This window comes from Phoca vitulina, unplaced genomic scaffold (assembly GCF_004348235.1).
Source record: "Phoca vitulina isolate PV1807 unplaced genomic scaffold, GSC_HSeal_1.0 scaffold7, whole genome shotgun sequence".
In the NCBI taxonomy this organism is placed as follows: Eukaryota; Metazoa; Chordata; class Mammalia; order Carnivora; family Phocidae; genus Phoca; species Phoca vitulina.
The window spans coordinates 60,944,222-60,970,964 of record NW_022589710.1 but is presented as its reverse complement, the minus strand read 5'-3'; the positions used below and the strand labels follow the sequence as shown (position 1 = coordinate 60,970,964).

Genomic DNA, 26,743 nt, shown 5'->3' with positions numbered 1-26,743 from the left:
CAGGGGACACACACTATCTGACGCCCAGTGGTTCGGGGGGGAGGGGGGCAAGTGAGGTACATCTGGCTTTGGCCCAGGGCCAAATGCTCCCTGCCTCCTCAGGCCAAGGCATGCCTCCAGCAGCCACTTCGAGGTGACCTGACTGGGAGACAGCCTCACTGGCCCCTGGGAACTGGGTTGGTTTCCTGTACTTCCCACGTTTCCCAGACCACACTCCTCTTCACTGGGAAGCCCAACTAGGTCACTGCCAAGGCCCTGCAGTACTTGGATGGCTCTCAATTTCCTCCCGCCCCACTAAGGTCCTTTAGTCCGGGAGCTGGGAGAACTGCAGCTTTCCTGGCATTGAGGATGAAAGAAGCCTGAGTCTTCAGACATGTGGGCAGCTTCGGGGCTGTAGACAGCACTCCATTCACCTGAGCTTAGCGCGCCATGCTGATGACCACATGTCTGGATAATTCCCATGGCGGCAAGAGCTGGGATGAGGCCAAAGATGGGCCTCTACATTGGCTTTTAGGTTTGTTTTCATGTTTACTTTTGAAATAATAGCGACCCCAACTTGTCCCCAGACCGTGGGCTCCTGGCCTCTCTCCTTCCACACGGAGCAGTCCCTGAACACATTGCCATCGGTCACAACCCAAGCCCTTTTCTTTGTTCCCCTGCTCATCGAGGCCCCAATGGGAATCACGGACCCTCCCTTGCAGGAGGGGTTGCAAAGCCAGGGTGGGTGCAGGGGCCCCGCTGGTGGACCTCAGATCAGGCCACATCTCCTAGAACAGCAGGAGAGAAGTTAACCAGTCCCTCTGCTTGAGCAGGACCCCAGGGCAGGAATGGCTGCTAGAATACTCACATTATATTCATTTCTCTTACAACCTGTGTTTGGGGGTGGGGGGGCGCACGGGGATGAAAGACAGCCTGTAAAGCCACCATTTTGTTGAACTGGTTTTATTTAAATTTTACAGAAACCTGATTGAAGTATATCATTGTAAGTCCAGTAACAATTCTACAAAAATGCACATACGATGGCCAAGTTCCTTAAAAGCAACTAATCCCATATTCTTGTTTTGCATAAAACATGCATTTATGTCAACTGCCACATGTTGGCCAAAATCCGTCTCCCCAAGAAGAGACAGTCCATTGCGGTCAATAAGAAAACTGGTTGTGAACATAGGTTAAAAAAAAAAAAAGAGGTTTTCTGGTTAATGTAAAAGAAGGATCAGTACCTTTCTAGAGGAGCCCTTCCGCCCTGGGAGACGTGTACTTTGTGCTGCCTGGGTCCGCGCGGCCTCCGAGGCACGGCCCTGACCGGTCCTGGGAGCCCGGAACCTTGTGGCAGTTCGAGCCGATGCCGGGGAAGCCGGGACCCTGCAGGCCACCGCAAGGCCTGGCGCAAGCCTGCACGGGGCGAGCAGAAGTCCTCAGACTCGGACGAGAGCTCCCAAGCTGGGGCCTGTTCACCATCTCAGAGATGCCCTGAGCTTGGCAGCCTAGCCTCTCTACAGGGACCAGCTCAGGGCGCGCAAGCATCTCCTGCGGCCACAGGCCCTTCTAGCTCCACACGGCACTCCTGGCGGGGACCTGGAATTAAGAGGCTCGATGCAGAAAACCAGGGCTCGGACCGTTTCTTTGAGGCCCTGCTGGTCTCTGGGCCGAGTTCATCTCATCCAGGGGCTGGTACTGGCCGCCACTGGACCCACAGGGAAAGGAACGCAACCCTGTGGCCCCAAAGCCTCCGATGCTTAGAGTCCCATACCTTAAAGCATGTCATCTACGGTGGGCAGTGACCGTGTCGCTCCCGAGGGCGAGCAACCGAGGGCTCTGTGTTCATCAAAGGTATTTTCCACATCGACTGAGGGCCATCAAGAGATTTCATACCAACTGAAAGGACTTCCCCTCAAATATGGGGTTTTATACAACCGTCCACAAGGTTCTTCAAAAGCAGATCTCATGGTCCTCAGAGAACCAGCTGTGGACGTTAACTTTTATTTACATAAAGCTCGTCATTCGTGCAGCCTCGGGCCTCCTTTGGAATCTCTAACACACCGCCTGCCTCTTCCGGAACAGGGCACTCACTGCCCTGCTCGCTACAAGTAAGCTAAACCAGTATCTTTTTTCTTCAACACAGATTTTAAGGGGGAAATAATAATTTACTGGGGTCTAAGAAAACTCTCGTAACAGAACCGTATCAAAATAGGTCCGTTTTTACTATACGCTTATGAATATCCCTGATAATATAAAGAAATCCAGAGGACTTTGTAAACCAGCAAGATTTCACAGGGTAGTACCCGGTCTGTTTTCTAGGCGGAGGGACTTCGTCCAGGAAGCCCTGCGAGCACTACAGTACTGAAGTTCTAAGATGCTAGTGCCAGGAGAACTGTGAATGAAAGTTTCACTTGAAATTTATTAGTAAAAATCATAACAAAGGTTGGCTTCCTCGATCCTGCCACCGGCCAGCCTCCCTGCCTGCGACAGACATCCAGCCCAGAAAACCATCGGCCCTTGGCTCCACTGGAGGCTGGGCCCAGGAGAAGCAAGTTTCGAGACGCCTCTACGTGGTGACCACACTGGAGAAAGCAGGGATGTGGGAGAAGAGGCAGACCAGGCCTGAGGAAGCGCCGACCCAAGGCACCACGATCAGAGGGGTGAGGGACCTAGTGGGGTTCTGGCGGGCAGGAGGAAGGCTCCTGCCACGCCCCGCAGAGCAGGGCCCGGGACACAACAGCTCTGTGCCAGGGGAGACACGTTCAGGAGTTAAAGAACAAATCATTAGCAAAGAAACTAGTTTACTTTCTCAAAACCAAATCAAACTGCTTAAAACTTCGAGGCAAACACCCTGGGGGTTATTTGGTAGTCGGGTGGCAGGCCTGCGGTCTGCGGAGTCGGAGGGTGCGGGGTGTGAAATGAGCATCCACACTGTGGCTGCTGTGGCTGAGGAAGAAAGGAGGCTCAAGGCCGGAGGGGAGGCCTCTCCAAGGAGAGGCCGGAACAGGACCAGGTGTGCGATACGCCCCTTTTATTCCTGGCACAGTAAGCGGCCCCTGCGGAGGCCGGGCCGAGAGAAGGCGCCGTCCTCCATCTAGCTACAGTAGTACTGCATGCCGTCCACTCGTCTTCTCTTCTTGGACTGAAACTCTTCAAAGAACTGCTGGATGTCCTCTCTCTTCACAACCTGTTGGTGAAAAGCACACATTAGGAAGGGGCTCTGCATTCCGGAACAGCAATAACCGGTCATGATCTGCACAAACGAGGCAAGCAAGGCGGCTGGTGAGAACGCCTTCAATGTGGAATTGATTACAGCGCTCCGTCTCACAGCCGCGGGCCTGCTCGGGGCCACACAGCCGAGAAGAAGAGCAGAGCAGGGCCCACTTGGGCTTCTTGCCACGAAATGAGATAAAAGCAGCACCTATCTAATGGCGTCGTTGGAAGATCAGATCAGATTTCATGCCGATAAAATACTGCCTCTTATTAAGAATACTGCCTTAAGTAAGTTCTTAATAAACATTAGTTGCTGGCGCCTGGGGGGCTCAGTGGGTGAAGCGTCTGCCTTCAGCTCAGGTCATGATCTCAGGGTCCTGGGATAGAGCCCCACGTTGGGTTCCCTGCTCAGCAGGGACCCTGCTTCTCCCTCTGTCCCTCCCCCCCGCTCGTGCTCTCTCTCTCTCTCAAATAAATAAAAATCTTAAAAAACAAAACCACAAACCATTTGTTGAAAAGAAAGTTGCAAAGTCAGCATACACTGAGCACCCGAAGGTCTCCCAAGACCACTGCCCTCTCTTGTGACCACAGCTGTCTCTTGGGAATGTCCTTGAGCTCTGTGTGAGTGCCCAAAGAAAACAAAGTCTGTTTTGCCTTGAGATTTGTGTTTTCTTCTTTACCGAAAAAAACTCTGCCCTCTTCATGAGTCCAAAATTAGAAATGTTTGCTACGTAAAAAGAATAATTGGCCAAAAATAAAGAAGCACTACGCTTAGTAAATGGAATATCCATTTTATGCAAGGAGAAATTTATCTTCCATTTCATTGGAAAAAGGATTAGAGCATCATACAAAGGTGTTTATGATATTAGCAAAGTAAAATGTTAGAAATAAGAAAATAAGACAAAGGGACAATATGGATGAAAAAGTAAAGTGGGACCACCTGGAAGGAGTCCCTGCTCACCCCAAGAATGTCTAGCCAGCTGATCTGACCTCCAGCTGATCTAACCTAACTGCCCCCTGAAGTCCATCAAAACAGACAGGTTTGTGAATTTACTTTTTAATTACAAAGGTAACATATTGTTATGAAGGAATGACGGTGGGGCAGGGAGAGGGAGGGAAAGAGAAAGAGAGAAACAAAGCCTGGGGAATGCAGGTAAGCAAGAGGGAGAGAGGGGGAGAAGGTAAGAAAGTGGATAAATCCTTGCGTATAAAGTGAAACTCTCCCCCTCTCTCCCCAAGGGTAAGTGCTGCTAACGTACACAGCCATGCCAACTTGGAGGACTTCCTTGGGGTAAGGTAAGATACTTATTAGTCCTCTAAATGGAAGAACAACACAGACTAGTAACTGATACACCAGCTTCACAAGCACCAAGGGTGAAACAGCTGGTCAACCAGTGAAGAATCAGAACCCATAACAGATGCAGGATCTACGTGGCTAATCCACTCAAGACGCTGAAACTCAAAGCTCTACTGTATTTGCTGAATGGCTTGGAAATTCACCCTTACAAAATGCTAATATATAGGACACTTGGAAATTCCAATTTGAAGGAACTGTCCCTACGGTGGATCACCAATACTAAACACCGAAAGGCAATAAAAGAAAAGAAATTTTCCTGCAAGGATGTTGGGAGAGGTGACCTAACAGCACGAAAATAGAGTGTGCAATTTTAAGCTTCTAGACCCTCAAATGGTCACAGCCAACATGCAGAGTAAAAATGTTAAAGAATAAATACTGGGGATCAATAATAAATCATTTTATTGGTTTTTCTCATACATTTTGTAGTTTCTAAGTGTTCTTTCTTTTATAGTCAGACACAAACATAAAATGAAAGGCAGTCCCTCATCTGAGAACATCTAGAACTTCTTATCTTATCTGTACAAATACAACCAAAGCAGATTAACCTTACTGCAGCTTAAGGTTCTTATTCGTTTGTTTTTTTTTTTTAAGGTTCTTACTTGTTTTTGTAAAGATCTAGTTACTAATGTCATGGAACAAACAATAAAAAATATTTTCTGTCTTTTTAAATCATCACATCAGATAAAAAAATTATCTTAGACTCATAAAAAGCGGTCCTAGTGATGACAAAGCTCCGTATGTTGAGGCTACAGGTGAAGACTTTGAATAAAATTGCTTGTTCTTTCTTTTACGTGATTTCAAGTGTGTGTAATAAAATCAATAGAGCCTTGTGACCACAAACCGCACAAGAGCAGAAGGGACAAGATGAGACTCACGAACACACATGCTTTGACACGTTTGAAAGACCTCAAATGTCCATTAACAGTGCAGAGGTTAAGAGGCACCTGAAACTAATATAACATTATATTATAGTGTGTTAACTATAAATAATAAATAAAAAAAGTTCCAAGGTTAAAATAGTTACACCTGTGAACGTTCTTCATTATGTTTTTGTTTTTTTTTAAATAGGCTCCACACCCAGCATGGAGCCCAACGTGGAGCCCAAACTCATGACCCTGAGATTAAGACCTGCACCAAGAGTCAGATGCTTAACCGACTGAGCCACCTAGGAGCCCCATGAACATTCTCAGTTCTAGCAAGAGAGAAGTGTGAGTCTACGTTAACCAGAGGAACAGGAATAACTGTAGTTAAAGCGCTGCTGAGAGGCAGGAGGCTGAGAATGAAGAACACTCTCTAAGAAATGAGAATACTACTACATAGAAAACTCTTAACTTCTCACTTTACAACTCATTTTGCAGAAAGGCAGCACTGTGACCCTGTCCAGATATGCAGGCAGCTCCAAGTTCTTGCTGCTTTTAAGAGCGAGGAGAAAGTGGTCTCTAGCAGGCTGGCAAAGACTCCTCCCAAGAGAGCAAGTCTCAGCACACTTCCTCAGCAGTGGCCAGAAACACACCTGACTTGATTTCTGTGTCTGGACACAGCAGAGCAAACCGTCCATAAGGACAGTCTTAGGCCAACAAAAAAGTTAAATTTTGTTTTATATCTGCCTGTGGAGGATAGAAAAAGTATTTCAGAAAAACATTCTGTCACAAATGTATGAACAGTAAAGAGCTAGGAAGTATTTGTAAATTCATCTGGAAGACTATTTTAAATATTACACATTTTAGAATCAGTGTCACCCTTAAAAGTATATAGTCTCTCTTACTAGCAAGAAAAATGCTCTAGCCCCAATTTTGAAGTTCTTTTATTCTAAACTATAGAATCCAAAATCCAAAAAGAGGGGTCTGGCATTAGTTTTTCCTTGCCTGGTCATTTCTCCTTCCTCCTCCAAGGATCTCTGCTTGAATGTCAGGATGGGCAGAATCAGGATGGTTGACGTCCTGGCCTGCTCCTCAGCTATTCGAACTCTCTCCAGACTGTGTGTGGCCGCTCCGCCCCTCATTCCCTCCGGCGCAGGGCTGCAAAGGACTCCCAGCATGGCCAGGCCCTTCTTTCCCCACCTCTCACTGATTTCCCTTAGTTCTGCCTGCATTCACCACCCAAGTATCCAGTTTAAGATACACGGTCATTTCTTCATCCAAGAAAATAGTTTATTCAGAACATACAGGGCTACGATTAAAGTTCTTTAACTCAACATACCGTGCCTTCATCAGCAAATCTCTTGAGATAGTCTTTAAGTTCAGTCTTCAAGTCATTGTATTCTAAATCAAAACAACAAAAAAGGTAGTAAACTTTAGATAAGTCATTTGCTTTTAGAAACAAAGTACTTCCTTCCCACTAACGCTTGAGTAGGTTAATACTTTAAACTTTTCTCGAAGTGAAACATGCATAGAAACTTGCTCCCATGGGGCGCCTGGGTGGCATAGTCGGTGAAGGGTCCAACTCTTGGTTTCAGGCTCAGGTCATGACCTCAGGGTCCTGGGATCGAGCCCCGCATCAGGCTCTGCGCTCAGCACAGAGTCCGCTTGAGATTCTCTCTCCCTCTCCCTCTACCCCTCCTGCTCATACTCTCTCTCTCTAAAATAAATAAATTAATTTAAAAAAAAAAAAGAAAGAAACTTGTTGCCAATTTCTTCCAAGTTCTTTCATTTTGATATCTAGGACCCTACTTCTTTAAAAAACAAACAACAACAACAACAACAAAAAACTCAAAAAAAAAAAAAGTCCTCAGGCCCAAAAAGATTAGCTAAGAATTTTTTAAAGGGCTTCCTATCTCTCTGGAATCCTAGTAGTTGAAATAATCTTGGACTTGTCAAACATTAAGTTTTAAAACTCATTCACTCACTTAATAGTTTCTATTATGTATGAGGCACCCTGAGGCCTACAAAAATCTTTCAGATGCAGCCTCCATCCTCGAAAGGCTTTTAGTCTAATAGAGGCAAAGGAAATTCATCAAACAGTTAAAAATAAAAGACAGAAATGATCATGCCACCGAGGTGGTGGCATCGAGCAGAGACCGCCTGGGATGGAAATGACCAAAATCAGCTGGGCATGCTGGGGGAAAATCTGTAAAGGCCTGCCATGAAGGGCTTAGGGATATTCTCCCCTCTGGTGGTTTCCTGGAGCAACCTGAACGACTGTCAAAAAGAGGACCTGTAATGTTCAATGAAAACTATTTCAATGGATGGAAAAAGATATTGATTTTTCTATTACTCTTTACTCATACATCTACCATGAATCAAAACAGCACACGTCAAGGTTTCTCAAGCACATAACGATTCTAGCACGTAACTCTGACTCTGGTAACAATGGTTAAACACCCGGCAACACTACAATTAGGCAAGTGTAATTGAAGGCTACTTTGTAAATCCAATTTTAAACTTTGTTTGTATTAAATGAAAACAACAGGTATTAGTGGTCCTCCCTATACATATTTTAAAAGTGCAGGAAATCTTATGAACTTCGTGAATTTTTGTTTCAACCAGCATTTACCGCAAATAAGTTCCACTTGCTGGACTCTGTCCATGCTGTTAAGGGTGTCCATTAAAGGGTCTCTCCTGTCAGCTGCCTGGTCGACCTTGCCCTTGTTTTCATAAGCCAGAACTGTGTCATATTCATCTGTCAGGAACAGGACATCTAGCTCGCCATACATTTTCTTCAAAAAATAAAACCGGTTTCCCATTAGAACTGTATGTCCTTCTCAGAAAGTCAGCTTCATGAGAATCACCTAAAAATTTATTTAATGTTTTTAAATTAACTGCCAGAAAACCTGAGCCTTTAGTACAGAACCGCTTGAGTGATTTAGTCTTCTTACCCAAATCTCTTTTAGGAACCTCCCAACTTCCCAGTAGGTATTGCATGGTCTAAATAGATCTTTGTTTAAAAACCACGGACTTACTGTAACTTTCAGGCAATTTGTATTTCCAAGCAAATTCTATGACATTTCTATTTTCCACTAAAATGAAGATAAGTAAATAGAAAGTACTACGTAACTCTGAATTTCTTCTGCAAGCAGTCAGACTGCAAGTAGCATTTCATAAATTTGCTTAATATAAAATATTTGAGAGTTCTCTACAGTCCTAGCCTCACTTTCCCCAATATATTTTCCAGACGGCCCCGTCTGAGGCATCGGTCCAGAATAAACACAGTAACGGTGACCCTGACCGAGAACTCACCATACAATCTCTGCAGGCACATAACTTGCTGCGCCAGTTCACGGGCCAATAGGTGGCAGTGTCTTTCTTTAGAAACTGCTGAGCAGTAAGCTCTTGAAGTCTGCAGCCAGCCTGTGATTCCGGGTTGAGATGTTGATTTTTAAACACTGTCTGAAATAAAATTAAATTTTGAAGTGTGTTTTTTACACTATCACAGTTTTCAGAGCTCAGACTGTAGAAAGGAATTTCTTTATGCAAAGGGTACAGCTGAAATCCAAAGCTACGGAGCTTCCAGCATTAATTTTACTTAAGCTTGCTTTCTTTTATGGCTCATACTTCGTATGTTACCTGGAGATCAGATTCAGAACTAGAGCTGGTACATGGTTCATTAGTCTGCTCCGCTTTAACTTCCTTGACAGCATCCTGTCCAGGTTCTGGAACATCCTCTTTGAGGGTACTGTCTGGATGATCTCCATTTTCAGGTTTGATGACTTCCTGATCACCTATTCCATCAACATTCAGCATCAACCCGTCATCCTCTGCAGATACTTTGGTTACTGTGGGTTCAATGAACAGAAACACACACATATCCAGAGGTCTATTAAACAGTGAAATCACTTAGTCTGATTAAAAAATATTTCAGAATCTGGAAAAAGAGAAAGTCAACCTTAACCTCTGGAATAAACAGAAGGGAATTATCAACTCTTTTTTAGGTTATGCCTGCCTAATCCAGAGTTCAAAGTAATTGAACAGTTCTTTTTTTTTTTTTAAGATTTTATTTATTTATTTGACAGAGAGAGAGACAGCGAGAGAGGGAACACAAGCAGGGGGAGTGGGAGAGGGAGAAGCAGGCTCCCCGCTGATCAGGGAGCCTGATGTGGGGCTCGATCCCAGGACCCCAGGATCATGACCTGAGCCGAAGGCAGACGCTTAATGACTGAGCCACCCAGGCACCCCTGAACAGTTCATTTAAAAATGTCAATCACAAGCGACCTGACTGGCTCAGTTGGAAGAGCATGCAACTAGATCTTATGGTCATGAGTTCAAGCCCCGCACTGGGCATAGAGATTACTTATATAAATACATCTTTGGGGCACCTGGGTGGCTCAGTCAGTTAACTGTCTGCCTTTGGCTCAGGTCATGATCCCAGGGTTCTGGGATTGAGCCCCTCATCTGGCTCCCTGCTCAGCGGGGAGCCTACTTCTCCCTCTCCTTCCCACTCGTGCTCTCTCTCGCTATCTCTGTCCCTCTCTCCCAAATAAATAAAATCTTTAAAAATAAATAAATTAAAATAACAAATTAAAATGTCAATCACTACTTAAGCACTTTATATATAAAGGAAAAAGAAAAACATTGCAGATGGTAAAAAGAGGTGGGACACCTCAGGAAAGCAAGAAGCAGTGGGAAGAGGTTTAACTGCAAACACAGGTGGTAGGGTAGTTTTGAAAAAAACAACCAGCTTTTCTTTATGAGAGGAAGAAATGAAAAAGAATGGATATAGAGGCAGAAATAATGTTAAAAAGAGAAGAGGGGTGCCTGGGTGGCTCAGTCGGGTAAGCTTCTGACTCTTGGTTTCAGTTCAGGTCATGATCTCAGAGTCCTGAGACCTGCATTGGGCTCTGTGCACAGCATGGGAGTCTACTTGGGATTCTCTCCCTCTGCTCCTCCCCCCAACTCATGCATTCTCTCTCTCTCCCCCGGCTCAAATAAATCTTTAAAAAAAAAGAGAGAAGAGGAATGATAAGGGAGCTCATGTTGGATGATGGCATTTTGATTTAACGGGACATGAGGCCATCTGTTGACAGATGGAAGGAAATGGAGGGAGAGGGGGAGGATCGATGAAGAAAACCCTTTGCATGAGAAACAGATACAGGTCCAGTGGAAAGTGAGAGATGTAACTGAAAAGGGTATGAACAGAAAGAAGACGCAACCAAGTTTAAGAACTTTGAGACAAATCAAAAGAGTAGGGTGAGATTTTAGGCATGGCTATGCTGTTTGTGGTTCGTATGGTAAAATGTTCCCTAAAGGTGAGAAGGGCAAGACATTATGAGGTCAGAGCAGCAGACACTATGAGTAACTGCCACTCAAAAAATAAATTAAGTAACACATTTACATTACCAGTAAAATAAAATATTTAATGCCTCAAGACCATTCATTGCTGATTAGTTGTTTCACACCAGTTTCTTAGTGTATAATAAAAGCACTGGGTAGCAAACTATACCCCACCCGTTCCAACCAATAGCATGTCTTCCATTTAAGAACAACTTATTTTGGTTCTATTTATCTTTCAAAGTCCGATTCAAAAACTTCCTCCTCCATTTTCCGTAATTCTGGTCTCATCCAGGCTCTGTGTCATGCTATTTCAGTACAAATTTGTTCTTGTTTGTCTCCCAACCGATCTATAAACACCTTGTGGAGAAGGAAGGTATCTCACACTTTTTCTATACCTCAGAGTCCCGTTAAAAACAGTCACTAAAAGACTCTTGGGCGCCTGGGTGGCTCAGTTGGTTGGGCGACTGCCTTCGGCTCAGGTCGTGATCCTGGAGTCCCTGGATCGAGTCCCGCATCGGGCTCCCTGCTCAGCGGGGAGTCTGCTTCTCCCTCTGACCCTCCCCCCTCTCATGTACTCGCTCTCTCTCATTCTCTCTCTCTCAAATAAATAAATAAAATCTTTAAAAAAATAAAAAATAAAAAATAAAAAATAAAAGACTCTTAACCATAGGAAACAAACTGAGGGTTGCTGGAGGGGAGGGGGTTGGGGGGATGGGATAACTGAGTGATAGACATTAAGGAGGGCACATGATCTAATGAGCACTGGGTGTTATATAAGACTGATGAATCACTGACCTCCACCTCTGAAACTAATAATACACTATAAGTTAATTAACTGAATTTAAATTAAAAAAAAAAAAAAAACAGTTGCCAAAAATTCTGGACTGAACACAGAAATGTGAGGAGCCCAGGTCTGTAGCACCCACCACGAGGGACCCGTACCTGCCAGCCGCGCGGCATAAGCCCACAAGAAGGAGCAGCGCTTCATACACGCCTGGCACACCATCTCCTGGAAATCGCCACTCTCGGGGGGAATGGCACCAAGGTGCTGCAAATACAGGAAACCGAGTATCTTTCTTGTGGTCTCCAAGCTGTCCAACATGCTCATTATGTAATCAACAAATATTGCAAAAGAACACTGATTGTATCTTTATAGTTTCTTTTTGGAAGAGTAATTATAAGGTAAAATATAACACAATTCAAAAAGAAAAGATCTTTTCTCTTTTTGTGAAGACAGTGGCTTTAAAAGGTAAAAGCTTTCCTTACCCTCCCGTGGAACCAGTCTTCACAGACTACACACTGGATCATCTCATCCGGAATCTAACACGGAAAAGGAGTTTGCATGTTAATGATTACAGTGAATTCTGGGACACAGAAGTAAATCTGGCAAACAGTAGAACCAGATACTAAATAATTCTCTACCAATTCTGTGAGACTGCTATCCACGTGCCAATAGTCAAGGGGACAGGGAGAAATAGCGGGTCACGGGGCCAGAGAAGCTCACTCTCCAGGAACCCGTCTGCAGAAGGCTTACATTGAGGTGAGCACTTTGGAAGCAACCATCAAAGCTCATTCACTTCCGTTACTTGGCATCTGACTCTCACAAAACTTTGTAAGTAACAGCTTCTCATTTTATCCATAAACTAAGGCCCAGGGAGGTTAAGATGAATTGACCAACGTAGAATGTGGCAATCCCACATTCTTCAACCCCTTCATTTTACTTAACCTGAGAAGTAAATATCATAAACAGCCTTTTGATAATATGGACAGCAAAACTTCCCTAACTTGAATTAGTTAAATAATTAAGTAATTAAATTCTGGCCCCAGGAAAACGATATACCAAAGGGCATAGACTGTTTTTGGAATGGTTTTCCTTTCATTCCCAGGCTTTCATATCTACTGATTAATATCCCAATGTTGTTCTGTATTTTCCCTATTATAACTTCTTAAAGGGGAAAAAAGCATATATATCTTTATATATGCCCATATATAGACCTATACACACACACATATAAAATATATATATGTAGCAGTTTTATTCTTTCTCTGCCTTGATCAATTTATTCAGCATCTTATTTTTGTCTTTTAACAGTGTTATAACACCTTAGCCCATACCTTAAAATATCCAGTTTTAAGGTTTTATCTTTGTTAACTCAAAGATCTTTTCAACTTGTTCCTCTACATAATTTGGTTCAATAATTACAGTTCCAAGACAACTAGAAAGCAAGGAAGAAGGCAGAAGCCTAATTTTTCTAAACATAAAAGCACTCCTTCCTATCAGTAAATACACAAACAAAAGCCAGTCAAAATATGAGCCAAGAATATGAAAGGACAATTCAGATAGGTTATTAAATATGTCCAATAAACTCATGAAAGATGCATAATCTTACTCATGATCAGGGAAAAGAAATTTTTAAAAGATACTGCTCTTCATCTATCAAGATGGCAAAATTTAAAAAGGCAGCTAATATGTAGGCCTGACAAGAATATGGGGAAAAACACACTATCTCCTACTGTCTGTGACTGAACTCTTTTGGCAGACATGATCGCAACTGTAAATATAAATATCCTATGTCTCACTGGTTCTACCTCTGGGTATCCATAAATACTTGCAGGAATATACTCAGTCATATTACTGTATAAGGATGTTCACTGCAGCTTTCTTTACAATACTGAAAAATGAGACACCACTGATCTGCGACAGAACATTTAGGTAACTAACTTACAGCATGTCACATTATGAATACTTGGCTGCTATCGGAACAAGGTGGATTTGGATTTGTGCTGTTTTGCATGCAAAGATGTCTGTGATAAGTGAGAAAAGCTGCAGAAATGAATGTACTGAATTTTCACTTTTGTTAAAAGGAAACTACAAATTGAAGCACACATCCACTTACATGCGCACAGAAAGAGGTCTAAAAACATATATCCCAAAAGTGTTAACAGTGGTTATATCTAGGAAGAAGATGAAGTGAGGAAGAAGAAAAGCTCTTTTTAAATTGTGTATACTTTAAAAAAAATTTTTTAATGTTTAAAAATTTTGTACATATTGAAATCTTTAAGAGGATTCAGTCTGTACACCCCATTTCTTTTCTTTCAGGGAAGCAAGAAGTTGAAGTCATTTTTTGGACAGTGTTTGGAGGAGTGGAGCAGGCAGGCAACGAGAGAGAGGAAGGAAGAAAGTGCTGGCCTGGAGAAAGTCCTGTCCAATATTTCACTCTCATGGTGTAGAGTGAGAATAGTCGAGATCTGTACCAGTTACAGCTCCAGCCCAGACTCCTAAGAAAGGATAAACCTAGAATCCTCTCATAATCCCCAAATCCCCTCTGAACAGCTACAGAGATCCAGACTGGACAACAGGCCAAGGAGTGAAGGCTAGAGGTATTAACCTCCAATCAACCTCCAATTCTCTTACCTCATCATCAGGATCAGGATAAGGTCTCTTACAAATGCAGTACAATCCAAAAAAGTTGTCATTGTATTTATTGCCAGAATTTATCTTTGCTTTGTCCTGAAAGAGATTAATTTCAATATATAATATGGTCTAATTTTAACTATAATCTCAGGCATCATGAAAGTATAAATTATCATAAATTTCATACAAATATCATATATATGACATATATTTATAATACATCATCAGTGTAATATAGTAAGATATAATAAATAACATGAATATAATGAAATATAAATATCATAAATTTCCTGTTGCATGAAGTCAATGCATTCAATTTCTACATTAAATATCTTCCTCCCCAAAAGTTGGTCTTTAACTTTCAAAGTTCAAAGAAAAAGAATTCACTCCTATTAAAAGGATACTTTTTTTAGGATACAAAGAATAAATAAAATTAATTTTTTTGTACCTTCTCTGTAGTAATTGGGGGAAACCAAATATGTCCATAACAAAATGCTGATAAAAGTTAATTATAAATATTAATGATCGACCTATGTAAATGCACATTGGCCTAGAATTTCGAAGTACTTCTTAATGCCCAGCTGTGATTGCCAAAGCTCCCAGGTTACAAGAAGGTAAAAAGCAGGCAAGGAAATTGTCTAAAAATAACCTTCAAAGGAGGGAAATAGCAATTATGACTGAACAATGTAAAATCCCTTACTTTCTACTTAATTTCAGTTACTTCAGTAAACGTTACTGTGTAAGTACAGTTATTAGCCAATAAGCAGTGAAAAACTCCTGTGTTCATCTAGCTCACATTCACTACCAAGTTTTTTATTGTTTTTATTTTTTTATTTTTATTTTATTTTTTTTTAAGATTTTATTTATTTATTTGACAGAGAAAGACACAGCGAGAGAGGGAACACAAGCAGGGGGAGCGGGAGAGGGAGAAGCGGGCTTCCCGCCGAGCAGGGAGCCCGATGCGGGGCTCGAACCCAGGACCCTGAGATCATGCCCTGAGCCGAAGGCAGACGCTTAACGACTGAGCCACCCAGGCGCCCCTAACAAGTTTTTTATTGTTTTTAAAGTCATACCATTTGCTTTAAAAGCCTTAAACCATGAGCACAACCAACATAATCAAACCTGAATTACTTTAAAGAACATTCCCACCAAAATCTTTCAGATTAATTACAATCTGTAATGTAGGCTCTGAACAGGTTAGTTTTCCAACAAAATAAAAAACAGAATACAGTCCAGGGGCGCCTGGGTGGCTCAGTCGTTAAGTGTCTGCCTTCAGCTCAGGTCATGATCCTAGGGTCTTAGGATCGAGCCCCACATCAGGCTCCCTGCTCAGCGGCAAGCCTGCTTCTCCCTCTCCCATTCCCCTGCTTGTGTTCCCTCTCTCGCTGAGTCTCTCTCTGTCAAATAAATAAATAAAATCTTAAAAAAAAAAAAAAAGAATACAGTCTAATACTGATTTGCCTATTTGCAAAGAATAAGCATAAGAACTTCTTTTTTGGAACATGTATAGTATTTATCCACTCTGGCAAATATCAATCTCAGCTATTTTCAATGCATTTTTAGTTACAGTGCGTACTTACAGGAAATAATTTGCATTCCAAATTTTTAAACTTGCTGTTTCCACAATCACAACGAAAGTTTCTGGAAAAAATGAGGAAGAGCCAATTTTAATTTTTCTTTTAAATCTAATGAGTTACTCTTTAAATTAGTATCATAGCCCCTTCCCTTTCAATTGGTTTCTAGGATGTAAAAAGTGGCCTTGGTTGCTATTCATGTAACCAATCTGAAATTTCTCCAAGCACATAACAATAAAATATTTACTAATTCTGAAAATTAACATGCACAGAGACAAATATTTATATCACACATACACAAACACACAAGTAAAATAATGGCAGAGAAGGATGACTAGTTAGAGTTTATACAATAATTTTATTTTAAAAGACCCCTGGAAAAACTGTTCTCTCCGATTATATTATAGAAAACAATTACATTTTTACCAGTGCACAACTACTTTAAATAGAAAAACAAGAAAAACAGTGCAGGTGGGCAAGAATCCAAACATTTAAAACGTATTCAGTGCCAATCCCTGACTGTCTTTACCTTTTTGTGTATAGCTCAAATAGTTTATGACTTCCATGACATTCATAACTGCAAGCTAGGCAAATTCCTGCTGGTTCTTCTCCCTCTGGGGTGCAAGTACTACAGGCATATAGTGCTTGTCTCTTTACTGAGCCCTAAAAGACAGCCCCAAAATGGAAAGAGAGAATAATTACACAGGAGAGTACCAAAACACCACTGCGTGCTTCAAATCACTATATATGTCCTATAGTAGTGCTCATTTTCATACAATTTTTTCTTAAAATGATAGTTTTAAATTCCCAGTCAGCTGAAAATAAGAATAAGCTGGCTTGCATCAACATTTTAACACATGAGAATATAGGAGAATGTGTATAGGTTTATGCTAGCAATATCACACTCACAACTTTGGAAAATACTTGTGACTCCACCAAAGAGAAAAATCAATGCATTAAAAGAATCCTTTTGATTTTAGGAGATGCATGCTGAAATATTTAGAGCTTCATGATGTCTGCAACTTATTTTCAAATGATTCAGGGGAGTAAAGTGTATTATATAGAGAAGAGAGATAAAACAAATGTGGCAAAAAATGAATACATGCGCGAGGTACACAGGTGTTCACAATATTATTCTTTCAACTTATCTGTAGATTTAAAATTTTTCAAAATTAAAAGTTGAAGGAAAAACAGGCAAAACTTAGAAATCTTGACAGTGGTTACCCTCCTCTAGAAAGGAGGGAGACAGAGAAGCTTCTGGGATGCCATATGTTCAATTTCTTGATGGGGGGGCAGGTAGTAGGTACATACGTATGTTCACTTTTTTCGCCAAGCCATAGACATGACTTGGTGATTTTCCACGTATTTTACTACAGTAAAAAGAAAATTTTTAGGAAGTCCGTTTTATAAAGCTAACTACATTTCAAGAAAAGCTTACACACACTTTTTTTTTTTTTTTTTAAGGAAAGCAGAGAAAAAGTTGTTTTAGTGGTGACCAAAGGTTTTAAAATACCGGCCAACATCTGGGACTATCTGCAGATACCAGGTTAATTCAACAGTCTCACCACTGTGCAGGGTAAACTCAACCGGTCAACGATGACAACTGGTATTATGAGCTCAGTCCGCACCACATAATGGCCCCAAGTCTCTCGCCTCATCCCCCAGTGTTCCACGCATCCCCCAGAGTCTAGGTAACCTTCTTCTTCCCACCAATTCTCATCCCGTGTAGTTTCCTTCTACCCAACTTGCTCCATTTTTGTATCTAGAAATACAGGATGAGTCACCAAACACTACAACGCCCCCCCTCAAATCCTGATTCATAACGTCTTCCAAATGCCAAATTTACCCTTCAAGCAAATCCTCTCCTCTCCTCCCTTCCTTCGCCAGTGCCACCTGCTGTCGTGGTTCCGGTCTATTCCCACGGGGGGCGGGGCGGGGGGGACGACTGCAGAGAGACACTGTACTTGCTTCGTCTCGCCAAAAAAAACTACAAGCTAGCACTTGTCAAACTAAATTGTAGAGGATTAGCTGTCAAGGAACCCAGCCCAGGGGGAGATTTTCAAACCCAGATCTCTCTCCTTTAACTCTGCTTTGACTCTCCCATTAGGTTCCTAATAAACACTCTTAGGATGGAAAAAGTAAGAACAAAGATGTCGGTATCTGAGAGATCACGGGGACAGTTTCTGAAAAGCAGCCGAGGGACCGAGGAGAGACGGGAGAGGAAGGAAAGAGCAGGGGCCCCAGGGCCAAAGCCTGGAGAATCCTGAGAGACCGGACGAAGGAAGACGGAGGAAGGAGGGGGGCCCTGCTGGCTACAGGCTAAGAAGGAGGACCCAGGAGGCTGAGGTTTAAGGGCAGCTGGGCCTGGGACGGGGAAGCCTACCACGAACGGCGGCCCCGGACCACCACGGGGGAGCCGGGCCGCGCAGGCGGGAATAGGGCAAGTCAGGTCGGGAACCCGAGGTTCGGCGGGAGCCCGGGGCAGGCGAGGCCCGGGCCGCGCGCCCACCTGCGAGTAGGAGCACTTCTCGGAGTCGCTGCCGCCCAGTACGGCGCACGCCTCGTTCTCCAGCTCCTCGTCCTCCTCTAGAACGTCGACCAACGATACCACGGGCTCCAGCTCCGACTGCCGTCCAGCGGACCCCTCCGCCCCAGCCATCCTCAACTGTCAGCGGGACCGCGGCTCGGCCCGGCGGAGGCGGGAAAAGCGGCTGCGAGAGGCGTGGCCGGAGGAGGCGGGGCCCAGTGCTAAGAACCAATCCCAAAGAAGGGAAAAGAAGGAAGGAGGAGGAGCGACTTCCGACAAACGGAAGTCACTCCTCTCCCTCCTCCCGCCTGCGCCGGCCTGCACGCGCCTGCGCCCGCCGCGTGCTGACTTCCGCTTCCGGGTGGCCCTTCCCTGTCGCTCGCCGTTGAAGCTCAGCGGTCGTCATGGAGTTGTTTGCCGAGTACTTCGGGGTGGATGGGCAGCAGCAGCAGCTGCGGGTGCCCTGTGAGGCGCCGAGCGACGCGGACCCTTTCGAGGGCCTGTTGTCTGGTGTGGCCCAGATGAGAGAGTTGGTGACCGAGCTCTTCGACCCCCTGGTACAGCAGGAAGCGCAAGACTGGGAAGTGGCTACTCCAGAAGAGGCCATGGACGGTGAGCCCTGAGAAGGTGCTGGAGCGACAGGAGGGCGGGGCAGGGGAGCCCGGGTAGGGTGGCCGACTTGGAGAAAGCCTCGGGGGGAAGAAGAATCCAGCTAAAAATTGTTGGCACTTACCGCCGTATTATCTGGGCTACTTCTACTTAAGCGTTTTCACGACTGTCTTTCCATTTATATCACAAAAAACGTGCTGAATGCCTGGTACTCTGTGCCAGGCACTGGGCTGTGCTCTTGAGAAAGAATGAGGTGAATGCCACTCAGTTCCTGGCCTTGTGGAACTCTCAGGCTGTTGGGGGTTAGACAGGCCAACACTTATTACAGACTGGAAGTACGACCTCAGGGCCCTCTGTAATTATTGCAAACTCAGAGGACCCGGGAAGGCTTCAGAGAGGGGGCATGACTTTTGGGCTGGGGGGGTTGAAGGATGAAAATGAGTATTACCAGGGTTGACATTACAGACATGTTAGGAAGATTGCCATCTATCGCCGAATAGGTTCTGAAGATTTCAGTTTAAGGAGTCCTAACTCCCAGGGACTCCTTTCCCATATCCCATTTTAGAAGGTACAGTTTGAAAGGAGAAATATGAAATTCAAGTGAATACAAAAAGAGGTAGGTACATTTTCTGCCCTGAGCTGAAGAACCTAAGAATTAAATATTGGAGTCAGGACTTAACTCCTTTAAAGAGGGGCTTAAATGGTATTGTACTTTTTTTTTTCCCCCATCTTGTTTACATCTTGATAGTTCCAGATAATGTAAACTCAGACCATTACTCTGAGTTCAGACAATAGATTGGTTCCATGAATATGTTAATTGGGTGTTGCCACATATGTTCAAAATGAAGTCCTGTTTCTTGGCTCCAGAAATACTTCTCTAATCTGTTGAAAGTGTTATCATTGGAATAAGGATGAGTATAGCTAGAGCCATTTCTTAAAATATCATTACTTTTTGGAAAAATAACTGACACCTATTCTATTAATGGCAGGTCAGTAATATCTTTGTATTGGAGGACATGTTTGTGTATATTAAATGACGACCCCATAAAGCTTAGGTTTGAATTTCCTTTGTTAAAAGTAATGAGATTGAAATGGTGCATTTTGTGTTATATGAATTCTATCTCAACAAATGTACAAAATTTAAAAATTACAACAGTTACTAAAGAAAAGTGATAGAACTCTAAAAAGTACTAAGTACTGGGCGCCTGGGTGGCTCAGTCGGTTAAGCGACTGCCTTCGGCTCAGGTCATGATCCTGGAGTCCTGGGATCGGGTCCTGCATCGGGCTCCCTGCTTGGCAGGGAGTCTGCTTCTCCCTCTGACCCTCCTCCCTCTCATGCTCTCTGTCTCTCATTCTCTCTCTCTCTCTCAAATAAATAAATAAAATCTTTAAAAAAATAAAAAAAAGTACTAAGTACTGAAATTGGATTACAAATAATCCAGTTATCAAATGTGCAAAGGATTTGAATAGACATTTCTCCAGTAAGCTCATGAAAAGATATTCAGTAAGCTCATGAAATGGTCAGTAAGCTCATGAAAAAATATTCAGCATCATTGGCCATCAGAAAAATGCTAATGAAAACCACAATAAAATACCACTTCATGCTCACTAGGATGACTATAATCAGAAAGAACGATAACAAGTGTTAGCTAGGATGTGAAGAAATTGAGCCCTCATACATTGCTGGTGGAAATATGAGATGATATACCTTCTTTGGAAAACGGTTCAGCAGTTCCTCAAAAAGTTAAACATAAAGTTATCATATGACCCAGGAATTCCACTCCTAGGATCTCCTCATTCCATTCCTAGTTCTCCAAAGAGAACTGGAAACATATGTTCACATAACAACTTATTCGTGAATGTTCATAGCAGCACTATTTTATAATCGCTAAAAAGTGGAAACAGCACAGAAGTCCATCACCTGATGAGTGGATAAATAAAATATGGTGTATCCATCAATGGAATATTATTCAACAATAAAAAGGAATGAAGTACCAATAAACACTACAACATGAATGAACCTTAAAAACATGTTGAGTGAAGGAAGGCAGACAAAAAGGCCACATATATTATGATTCCAGTTACATGAAATGTCGAGAATAGACCAATCTATGGAGATAGAAAGTGGATTAGAGGTGGCCAAGGGCTAAGGGGAATGGAAAGTGATTGTTAATGGGTGCGGGATTTCTTTCCGGGATGATGAAAATGTTCTAGAATTAAATAGTAGTGATAGTTGCTCAACCTAGGGAATATACTACAGATCAATAAATTGTAGAGTGAATCTTATGGTCTATGAATTATATCTCAAAAAAAGTGATAAGATTTTAAACACCAAAATTCTTGAAATCTTTTTAACCATACATACTTTGAATCTGTTGTATGCATGATTTTATTAATCCTTAAAATTGAAATGATCTCATTATCAACCATTTTAGCAATCTTATTTCTTTGAACCACTGAACATATTGTCATACAACAAATATTTATTTTAAAAGGTGATGATGAAGATGATGCAGAAGATGAAAATAACACTGATGATAGAACTAACTCAGATGGATCATCTGCAGAACAGCCCAAATCGCCATCTTAACAGTTGCTTTTATGAAATTTTAAAGACTGCTACTATATCTGAATTATCACACAGTGACATTTAGGAAAGACTTGTGCTCTATTTGGAAAAGCATTTGTTTTGTTCTTCTAGGACAATTTTGTCAAAGAAAAAAATGTTTCTTCTGTTTCCAGCAAAGAAAGATAAAATAAATGTTTAGAAATGAATGTGTTTTCTTGAGTGAGAAATAAATTTCAGACCATGGAAATAAAATAGAACACTTGATGTATAAAATCCTCTAAGTTGGCAACTGAATTTTTATTGTTTTCTTTTTAAAAAAATTTTTTATTGTTATGTTAACCACCATACATTACATCATGTTTTAGATGTAGTGTTCCATGATTCATTGTTTGTGCATAACACCCAGTGCTCCATGCAGAACGTGCCCTCTTTAATACGCATCACCAGGCTAACCCATCCCCCCACCCCCCTCCCCTCTAGAACCCTCAGTTTGTTTTTCAGTTTTATTGTTTTCTACTTTTTAAATAACCATTGAATTAAATTGTGTGATGTCAGGGTGCCTGGGTGGTTCAGTGGTTAAACGTCTGCCTTCGGCTCGGGTCATGATCCCAGGGTCCTGGGATCGAGCCCCGTGTTGGGCTCCCTGTTCTGCGGGAAGCCTGCTTCTCCCTCTCGCACTCCCCCTGCTTGTGTTCCCTCTCTTGCTGTGTCTCTCTCTGTCAATTAAATAAGTAAAATCTTTAAAATAAAATAAATAAAATAAATTGTGTGATGTCTACATCTTTTGGCTTCTTGTTATAAAAAATACATGTCAGTTCTTGGACAATAACATTTCAAAGAACCATGTGACATGAGCAAGTGGTGAAAATTGGATATTAAATTTAAGAATGGCAGTTCTGTGTAAGAAGGAAAACGGGAAGAGAAGTACTGAAGGAGGGAGATGAGCCCTTGAGAGACACCCAAGGAAACCTGGAATCTCCACTCACAACCAATATATAGACCCCCAGAGATGATAACACTCAACAAATATATATTTAACTTGTACCTTAAGAGAACAAAGTTGGGTGTGCTTTTATGCTGTAACATGTTATGTATATAAACCCAAACTTAAGTCTTCAAGTAACTTAATCTGTGTTGACTATAACTTAAGGTATTTCTTCTCATCCTGTATCCATGCTTTGATTTTGCTTACTGAAGTACTATTGAATCCTTTAAAATACATATATATTCCTAAAATGTGTGTGTGTTCCTTTCTGCTTGTCAGTGGGACCAAGACATTTATTTACTATGCATGTTTCCTGATTGATTTACATAGCTAAAATGCAAAGAAATCAAGTAGCATGCATCTAAGGAAATACGGAATTTTAGAGTTAGAAGTAACCTTACAGATTATATGATTTATTTCTGAGATGAATCTTAAAATAGGTGTTTGCCCTAAATTTGAGCTAACAATTGGCAGAGCTGGGTTGTACACATACCCTTTAAAAAATTACAAAAAAAAAAAAGATTATCATAATACTTCCCCAGTTACATTCTGAAATCTATAGCTTACAAAGTATGTGCTATTAAGGAAACTGAGTTTAGATACCTTTTCGTATCTTTAAAGTATTGTTTTACTTGGAACATCAGTCTTCCACTTAAGTGCATTTTTGTAATCAAAGCAATACCAAATAGAAAAAAAAATAGCAACTAGAAAATGTTTTGGTTTTTGGGTTTTTTAAAGATTTTATTTATTTGAGAGAGAGCACGAGGGGGGTAAGGGGCAGAGGGAGAAGCAGACTCCCTGCTGAGCAGGGAGCCCTATGTGGGGCTTGATCCCGGGACTCCAGGATCATGACCTGAGCTGAAGGCAGAGACTTAATCGACTGAGCCACCCAGGCGCCCCTAGAAAATGTTTTATAAATAGTCAGAAATTTCCTTGTTTAGTTTGTGATAATGTCTCTAATGTTGGCACCTCGACTCAGTTATTGACTCATAGTAATCTTTTTCTTCATACAGTCTTTTAAAAAAAAACTTACCAGCATAGTTAAAATAGTTCATATATTTTTTAATTTTTTTCTTTTTTAAAGTTTATTATTTTGGGGTGCCTGGGTGGCTCAGTCAGTTAAGTGTCTGCCTTCGGCTCCGGTCATGATCCCAGGGTCCTGGGATTGAGCCCGATGTCGGGGGTCCCTGCTCAGCGGGGAGCCTGCTTCTCCCTTTTCCTCTGCCCCCTGCTTGTGCTCTCTCTCTCAAATAAATAAATAAAATCTTAAGGGGCGCCTGGGTGGCTCAGTCGTTAAGTGTCTGCCTTCGGCTCAGGTCATGATCCCAGAGTCCTGGGATTGAGCCTTGCATCAGGCTCCCTGCTCCGCGGGAAGCCTGCTTCTCCCTCTCCCCTCCCCCTGCTTCTGTTCCCTCTCTCGCTGTCTCTCTCTCTGTCAAATAAATAAATCTTCTTAAAAAATAAATAAATCTTTTTTTAAAAAAGTTTATTATTTTTTTAGTAACCTCCACATACAACAGGGGGCTCAAACTCATGACCCTGAATTCAGTAGTCACATGATCTTCTAAGTCATCCAGGTGCCCCTAAAATAGTTCATATTTTTAAAGCAATAACTGAGCTTTGCTCCTGAATATTTTGTTTCCTTCTTTGTTTAGTAAATGTATTTATAAAGAAGAAATTTCAAGATATTTGCGCTTTGTGGTCCAGTGTTTTGAGGTCTGGGTTATATAGGTTTGATTGATCTTTTCCTTAATTTTAATACTGATTCTAACTCTAATACTGTCTCCTTCATAAATGTTCATTTGCAGACCCTAGTTAATTAAATAAAAAATAGAACCTAAATGTCCATTCTCAAGACCCTAGTCAATTAAATAAAAATAGAATATTAATACACTGATTTTACGCAGTCATTTAAAAAGACCAAAGCGTAGCTCTATATGTTAAAGACCAATCTCTAGGATATATTGTTAAATGAAAACTAGCAAGATACAGAACAGTGTGTAGAATGCTACTATTGGAGAATATTGGCTAGATACACGTAGTATCTAAAAGGATAGAATGCTGCTGAGCAGGAGTTGGATTGGGAATAAGATTTTTCACTGTACACTCTTGTTCTCCTTTGCATTTTTAAACGTATTTTATATTTTTCTACACAAATACAGAAAAAGTTACTGTTCCTCAAAAGTTATTGAAACTGTCAATTTTTTTTTTTAAAGTAAGCTTTAGGGGCGCCTGGGTGGCTCAGTCGTTGAGCGTCTGCCTTCAGCTCAGGTCATGATCCCAGGATCCTGAGATCGAGCCCTGCATTGGGCTCCCTGCTCCGCGGGAAGCCTGCTTCTCCCTCTCCCACTCCCCCTGCTTGTGTTCCCTCTCTCGCTGTGTCTCTCTGTGTCAAATAAAATCTTTAAAAATAAATAAATAAAGTAAGCTTTATACCCAACATGGGGCTTAAACTCATGACCTGGAGATCAAGAGTCACATGCTCTACTGACTGATCCAGGCAGGCGCCTCAGTTTTTAATTTTAAAAAGTTATGCTTTAGGGGCACCTGGGTGGTTCAGTTGTTAAGCGTCTGTCTTAGGCTCAGGTCATGATCCTAGGTCCCACATCAGGCTCCCTGCTCAGCCGGGAGTCAGCTTCTCCCTCTCCCACTCCCCCTGCTTGTGTTCCGTCTCTTGCTGTCTCTATCTCTGTCAAAAAATAAATAAAAATCTTTAAAAAAAAAAAAAAGGGGGGGGAGTGCCTAGGTGGCTTAGTCAGTTAAGTGTCTGACTCTTGATTCTGGCTCAGGTCATGATCTCAGGATCATAAGATTGAGCCCCAAGTCGGGCTCTGGGCTGGGCATGGAGCCTGCTTAAGATTTTCTCTCTTCCTCTCCCCATCTTAAAAAAACAAGAATCAGGGCGCCTGGGTAGCTCAGTCGGTTGAACACCTGACTCTTGATTTTGGCTCAGGTCATGATCTCAGGGTTGTGGGATGAGCCCTGTGTAGGGCTTCATGCTCAGTGAAGAGTCTGCTTGAGATTCTCCCACTCCCTCTGCCCCTCCCCCACTTGTGCACATGCTCGCTCGCTCTCGCAAATAAATAAATAAATAATCTTTTTAAAAAAATCCGCATTTCCCATCTGACTACTACTTTGTCAGAAAAGGGAGCAGAACATGACCTCTAAAGAGGTTAGGAAACTGTGCTAACGTGAGGTAGGACACTGTAAAAAAAAAAAAAAGGCGGGGGCGGGGGGAGGTGTTTCTAAAACCGATGTGCCTAGCTTTAGCCTTGAAAAAGATGCCCTCTAGCCAGTGCATCATTCGCAAAGTATAAAATGAATTTCACAGTGTTGCCGTAACTATTCCAGTTCTCAGGTGACCTTTGGGATCAGAATTGCTCTATTTAAAGACATGGCCCAGGGAACAATGAATGCTAGAATGTAAGCTTCTATTTAAATCTTTTAAAAAGTAGCAGCTCACACTGGGGCAGCAACAAGGCCATTGGGGTACAGTTTTAAATAGAAATTTACTCCAATGCAAAAAGAAAAACAAATTTACTCCAGTGCCAAAAATTCTGCTGGAGATAGAATTAACTTCTAAAAACACATTACCACTTTATTTTTTTTTTTAAGATTATTTATTTATTTATTTGACAGACACAGCGAGAGAGGGAACACAAGTAGGGGGAGTGGGAGAGGGAGAAGCAGGCTCCCCACTGAGCAGGAAGCCCGATTCCAGGACCCTGGGATCATGACCTGAGCCGAAGGCAGACGCTTAACGACTGAGCCACCCAGGCGCCCCCATATTACCACTTTAAATGAGCGATTTACAGGACCAATAAACTCCAGAGTACTGCAATTGTGTGCTGTAGCTCTAAGAGATCGGCATGACACTTGATGCATATGTTAGGTGGTTTAGGAAACTGTTATCTTAATGATTGTAACTTGAGAATTGCTCAAGGCTCTAATCACCCCTTCAAACCTTGTTTGTGAGTGTGGTTTATGTTTTTTTCTGCATGAATAAGGAACATCCCAAGACAACCAACATCACAACCGTTGGCAAAAATAAATGGACTCATTTTAAATCTTGGCCTCAGAAAGAATATATCACTACATGCTGAAACCTGAGAAAGCTTAACCACTAAACTTATCTCGAACATGTGACAGATTAGACTTTGCACTTAGTAGAAAATGTTAACTTTCACCTTTATTTTCTCTGGAGAGCAAACTAGATTGTTTTGCAGTCTAATGAAAGAGGTATTCAGTGGCAGTAAAAATTATGAGCACCTACTGTGTGCCCAGGCACCTACTGTTCTAGGCACAGGGT

The 26,743-nt window shown here is 42.2% G+C and overlaps 2 protein-coding genes across 3 annotated transcripts; one reads left to right on the top strand and one right to left on the bottom strand.

Moving 5' to 3' along the window:
- Window positions 1-931: 931 nt before the first annotated feature.
- On the bottom strand, window positions 932-18,461 carry UBR7 (ubiquitin protein ligase E3 component n-recognin 7). The gene is made up of 11 exons (XM_032405830.1): window positions 18,254-18,461; window positions 16,274-16,407; window positions 15,751-15,811; window positions 14,171-14,266; window positions 12,022-12,075; window positions 11,698-11,803; window positions 9,052-9,260; window positions 8,725-8,874; window positions 8,042-8,204; window positions 6,749-6,810; window positions 932-3,166 (listed from the first exon to the last, which is right to left on the bottom strand). The coding sequence occupies exons 1-11, from the start codon at window positions 18,401-18,403 to the stop codon at window positions 3,074-3,076; spliced, it is 1,278 nt and encodes a 425-aa protein (XP_032261721.1). The 5' UTR covers window positions 18,404-18,461; the 3' UTR covers window positions 932-3,073.
- A 160-nt stretch (window positions 18,462-18,621) lies between these two features.
- Window positions 18,622-21,831, top strand: GON7 (GON7 subunit of KEOPS complex). Of its 2 annotated transcripts, none has more exons than XM_032404644.1 (2): window positions 18,622-18,883; window positions 21,376-21,811. In XM_032404644.1, the coding sequence occupies exons 1-2, from the start codon at window positions 18,676-18,678 to the stop codon at window positions 21,468-21,470; spliced, it is 303 nt and encodes a 100-aa protein (XP_032260535.1). In that variant the 5' UTR covers window positions 18,622-18,675; the 3' UTR covers window positions 21,471-21,811. The 2 variants fall into 2 exon arrangements, 1 of the variants encoding a protein (XP_032260535.1); XR_004299489.1 differs by having other exon boundaries at window positions 18,628-18,898; window positions 21,376-21,831.
- Window positions 21,832-26,743: the final 4,912 nt, after the last annotated feature.

Excerpts from the sequence above, each read along its gene's own strand:
- GON7 (XM_032404644.1), top strand. The coding sequence starts at position 18,676 with ATGGAGTTGTTTGCCGAGTACTTCGGGGTGGATGGGCAGCAGCAGCAG. Across the intron at positions 18,884-21,375 it reads TCCAGAAGAGGCCATGGACG|GTGATGATGAAGATGATGCA; the intron begins GTGAGCCCTGAG and ends TTATTTTAAAAG.
- UBR7 (XM_032405830.1), bottom strand. The coding sequence starts at position 18,403 with ATGGCTGGGGCGGAGGGGTCCGCTGGACGGCAGTCGGAGCTGGAGCCC. Across the intron at positions 9,261-11,697 it reads TTATGCCGCGCGGCTGGCAG|TAACCAAAGTATCTGCAGAG; the intron begins GTACGGGTCCCT and ends TTGAACCCACAG. Across the intron at positions 8,205-8,724 it reads GTGCCTGCAGAGATTGTATG|AAAATGTATGGCGAGCTAGA; the intron begins GTGAGTTCTCGG and ends TATTTTTTGAAG.